Source organism: Procambarus clarkii, chromosome 7 (assembly GCF_040958095.1).
Source record: "Procambarus clarkii isolate CNS0578487 chromosome 7, FALCON_Pclarkii_2.0, whole genome shotgun sequence".
Lineage (NCBI taxonomy): Eukaryota > Metazoa > Arthropoda > Malacostraca > Decapoda > Cambaridae > Procambarus > Procambarus clarkii.
This window is the reverse complement of record NC_091156.1, coordinates 6248228-6253515: the sequence shown is the minus strand read 5'-3', so window position 1 is coordinate 6253515 and position 5288 is coordinate 6248228. Positions and strand designations below refer to the sequence as shown.

Sequence of the window (5288 nt, the reverse complement as noted above, 5' to 3'; positions counted from 1 at the left end):
TGAAGGGGTGAGAGGGTAAGGGAGGGAGTTAGGATGATAAGGGAGGGGTTGAGATGATATGGAAGGGGAGACAAGTGTAAGAAAAGGGAGAAAGGGTATGTAATGGGTGAGAAGGAAAAGAAGGCGTGAGGAGATATGGATGGGATGATAGAAGATATAATAATATGTGGGTAAAGAGAAGGAATAAAAAATACCGGAGTGCTCATAAAAGTGTTATAATTCGCAGTAAATGTACGATCATAAAGAAGAAAAGGTATATATTATCTAAAAATATTTAAATAATCTGAATTATCTAAAAGAGAGAGAAAGAGAGAGAGAGAGAGAGAGAGAGAGAGAGAGAGAGAGAGAGAGAGAGAGAGAGAGAGAGAGAGAGAGAGAGAGAGAGAGAGAGAGAGAGAGAGAGAGAGAGAGAGAAAGACAGAGAGACGTAACAAGGATGGAGGTGAAGAATGAGTGAAAGAAAAAGGCAAAAAAGTGGGCGAGAAGATGGGTATAGTTTAAGAGGTATGAGAGTGGGTAGGGAGGGTGAGGGAAGGAACGGGCGGGAGGGGGGGAGGGAGGGGGGGAGGGAGGGGGAGATGGAAGAGAGTTTATGCGCCTCCCTGTATCTTTACAGCCTCGTAACCTTCACTGTTATGGGCCGCGAATGGCCGTGTGTGGGGGCAAATGGCCTGTTTTACTCCCTTGTTTAATTGCCGGCGTAATGTTTACTGTAATATAATACTCTCTTAGCGGCCCTTAGAGATATTATGCCTTGATTTAATTTGTCACGCCTCTCTCTCTCTCTCACTCTGACTTGCCTTTGGGAGAGGGAACTTGTGTCTGGTGAAGAATGAGGGATATGTAACACTCGGGGTGATGCATATCCTTTATACATATATATATATACACATATAAATATATACATATATATATATATATATATATATATATATATATATATATATATATATATATATACATATATATATATATATATATATATATATATATATATATATATATATATATATATATATATATATATATATATATATATATATATATATATATATATAGGTATGTAGGATTCCTGTCCCCGACAAAACGAATTATTAGCATTAGTTTGGACCACAGCATGCCACGTGTGAAATACTCCCTCCCCCCCCCCCCCAACGTGAGAGGAAAACGTGAAAAAAACGTGAAAACGAACGTTTAAAAACACAGAACCTAATTGCCTAAAACAACAACAACTGTGTTCTGATGAACCCTCTTCCCCCCCCCCCCCCTCCCCCGGTTACCTATGATGGTCATCTAATACCCTTCCCTCTCCTACTCATCCTACCCTCTCCTTTTAAAACCCCTTCCACTATCCTTTTACTGTTCCTTACCTACTCTTCTTTATCTTGAAAACGGACGCAAGCTTCTATCTCTCTCCTTCAACGAGCTCTCTCACACTCTCTTCGACGTATGCAAACCTGACAGATTTGCCAAATAATAATCTCTACACTGCTAACCCTCCCCGCATCATCCCCCCAGTACACAACAATTAACCACTCCATTACCTACCTATACAGCACGCGTCAAGGCCGAGCTACCAAAAACACAGCAATTTATGACAGCGGGACCCGCCTAACACCCTGGTAACAAGGGATTTAACACCACACCAACAAAAACATCAAGACATCTTTATGACGCGTTGGAACTCGTAAAAGGGTTCGGCTCTAACCCGTCGAGGAGTACCACCCAGGCAGGTAGGCAGCGAGACTCTCCGTCAGGTAGTAAGTGAGGTTCACAGCCAGCCAGTCAACCAGTTAGGTAAGAAGAGAAGCTGTGTCTGCCAGTTAGATACGAAGCTTTTTGACTCCCAGTCAACCAATCAATTAACTACCAATCCAACCATCCTAGGAAGTATTTTATCTAGATAGTTTTACAGCCAACGTCATGGAATCAACCCGCTAAGTATTCTATCAGCTAGCAAACCCAGTTTCTCATCTTACCAGCCAAACTAGTAAACAAAGTAGCCAGCTTGATAATCCAAGAGTTAATGTGGTAACCGTCCAGCCAGCTTGTCAGCCAGCCATCAAGTTAGCCAGCTAGACAGTCATTTATAGTGTCAGCATAAAAGCTGATATGACTGAGTCAATCCTTTAGTATATAACAGGCGAATTAAATTTTGGCAAGAGTTCATCTAAGAATGCTGATGGTGTGACCCCCTCCCTTCTGGTCTGTCTATGGAGTGTGAGTACGTATGTGCGTGTGTGCGTGTGTGTGTGTGTGTGTGTGTGTGTGTGTGTGTGTGTGTGTGTGTGTGTGTGTGTGTGTGTTTGTGTGTGTGTGTGTGTGTGAGAGAGAGAGAGAGAGTGCGTCCGTATGTCTGGGTGCAAGCCTGCGTTTCTTCCCTGCAGGTCACAGCTCAACAAGGCATTAATGGGCAGTTAAAGTGTCCACTAACGGCCTCTCTCGCTGAGTTACGAGAAATTGGCGTCTATGACGTGATTCTGCCCCACACTTACCTCACACCTGCGTCACACCTACGTCATATATACGTCATAAACCGAAGTCAGTAGATATAATAGCAATTTTACTTTCATACTCAGAGCTTCAGTTTTTCTTAATAAATCTGAAATAGAGAAAACCTCTTACGTACAGTGAAAACTATTATATATTTCTTTTATATATACAGAATATTTAGTAATGTTTTAAAAAAATTATTTATTGTGTAAAAATTCTTCCACTTTGTACATTTCACTTTATTCTGGAGTGTACTTACTCGTATTTATCTTTTTAATTTACACTAGCTAGTGATCAGACTACAACTTCAGGACTCAATCAACGCACTTGTTTTGACTTTGACGACTTAATATCTCTTGAGTTTCTGCGACTTAGGAAAGTATTCAGTTTCCATCTGTACCATCTCGTTCCCACACGTGGGCTGTCATATCTAGTTTTGAGACTGTGTTTGTAGTCTGCGTCCACCACATCACTCTCTAGTGCATTCCATCTCTTAACTACCCTGACACTGAAAAAGTTCTTTCTAACGTCCCTGTGGCTCATTTGGGTACTCAGTCTCCACCTGTGTCCCCTTGTTCAAGTATCACTCGTTCTAAACTGTTTATCTTTACCTACCCTGTCAAATCCTCTGAAAATTGTATGGGTAGGATTTTATAGGATTTTATTTTATCCTCTCGTTCTTGTCCATGTGTCCTCTCGTTCTTGTTCATGTGTCCTCTCGTTCTTGTTCATGTGTCCTCTCGTTCTTGTCCATGTGTCCTCTCGTTCTTGTCCATGTGTCCTCTCCTTCTTGTCCATGTGTCCTCTCCTTCTTGTCCATGTGTCCTCTCCTTCTTGTCCATGTGTCCTTTCGTTCTTGTCCATGTGTCCTCTCGTTCTTGTCCATGTGTCCTCTCCTTCTTGTCCATGTGTCCTCTCGTTCTTGCTTATGTGTCCTCTCGTTCTTGTCCATGTGTCCTCTCGTTCTTGTCCATGTGTCCTCTCCTTCTTGTCCATGTGTCCTCTCGTTCTTGCTTATGTGTCCTCTCGTTCTTGTCCATGTGTCCTCTCGTTCTTGTCCATGTGTCCTCTCGTTCTTGTCCATGTGTCCTCTCGTTCTTGTCCATGTGTCCTCTCCTTCTTGTCCATGTGTCCTCTCGTTCTTGCTTATGTGTCCTCTCGTTCTTGTCCATGTGTCCTCTCGTTCTTGTCCATGTGTCCTCTCGTTCTTGTCCATGTGTCCTCTCGTTCTTGTCCATGTGTCCTCTCGTTCTTGTCCCTCCCAAACGTCATCTTGTTCTTCATGTTCAACCCCCCCCCCCACTACCATCCACGTGTCTCCTCGTTCTATGTGTAATATATCGTTATGTTTAGTCTGTAGTATGGTATTAAAAACTGAACTGTTTAATGAAAATAGATAAAGCTTATTGATAACTTATATCTTATTACGAAAACTTTAACTACGGTACGAACCCCATTGCAGACACCTGCTTCATTACGTGGTATCTCTCCCTTTCTTCTATCTGTAATACAATCTCCCATTCTTCACACGCCTCTCAACTCTCCTATTATTTCCCATCTCACACACTCCCTCAAACACCCCCAACATTTTATCACATGCCTCACAGACAACTCTCAATTCCCACCCCCTCTCACCCCTCCCCATCCCTATTTATATCTCCAATTTATCATACTGCCTTTCACTCTCCGTCTTATCTTCCACCTCTCACTCTCCCCTAAACATACGCCACCCTTAGCTGATTATAATTAACTCCAGATGATATTTGGTTCACGCTGACACGCGTTACTGCTGTCAGCTCTCAACAAGTCACAGATTCTTCTTACTTAATGTGGTTCGATGTCACTAATGTCATCCTGCAGTATTTGTTAATAATCAATGAATGCATGCATTTTATACAAGAATTTAACACTGGACAAATAGAATGGTTTTACAAACTATATATATATATATATATATATATATATATATATATATATATATATATATATATATATATATATATATATATATATATATATATACATATATATATATATATATATATATATATATATATATATATATATATATATAGTAAACAATTGATTTAAAAATTACCATGGAATCCTTCCATGGTTTAGATACGTTGATGACATTTTGTGTATTTAGTCAACAAATGCAAATTCAGCAGAATTTTTAGCAAAACTTAATGATTAAGTCACCTTTATAAAATTTACTATAGAGACTGAAATTGATAAATGTTTGCCATTTTTAGGTATACTTATTCACAGGGAAGATTTTTCACTTTAGTTTAGTGTCTACAGAAAGTCTACGAATAAATCAACTTCTGTTCATTATTTTCCATGGAATAGATACAATGAGAAGCAATTATGTCCTTCTACAGGGTTTTTCCTCTATGTATCTTAAAAGCAGGTTGTTGGCCCAGAATTCTTAGATGAAGAGTTGATAAGTTTTTGGAAGTGTGCCGTAGCAAAGCACATCGTGTATATTATAATTATATACACACTGAGAAAATTTTACAATATTTTTCACGGTTCGGGAATATTATCAGGACCTTGAAACTTTTTGATATACATGTGTGGTTTCATTATAAAAATGCAGTTTGAAAATTATTAATTAGAAACAGCCCTCGTAGTGATAACTGAGTTAATTACAAAATACCTGGTAAACACTGTAATAGGTTTTATGTAGGTCAAACATCCAAAGATTTAAAATTTAGAATCTCGCAGCATAAATATTCTGTAAAAAAAATGGCCAGCTGTCTAATCATTTGTCAGAAATTCTCGCCTAATTG

The 5288-nt window shown here is 39.4% G+C and overlaps 1 protein-coding gene across 1 annotated transcript; it reads right to left on the bottom strand.

Moving 5' to 3' along the window:
• Nucleotides 1-3199: 3199 nt before the first annotated feature.
• LOC138357559 (pre-mRNA-splicing factor CWC22 homolog) lies at nt 3200-3709 on the bottom strand. The gene has a single exon (XM_069314455.1). It carries the CDS (start codon nt 3707-3709, stop codon nt 3200-3202), a length of 510 nt encoding a protein of 169 aa, XP_069170556.1.
• Between the last annotated feature and the right edge of the window lie 1579 nt (nt 3710-5288).

Bases quoted from the DNA above. Each gene is read 5' to 3' on its own strand.
- LOC138357559 (XM_069314455.1), bottom strand. From the start codon at position 3,709: ATGGACAAGAACGAGAGGACACATGGACAAGAACGAGAGGACACATGG.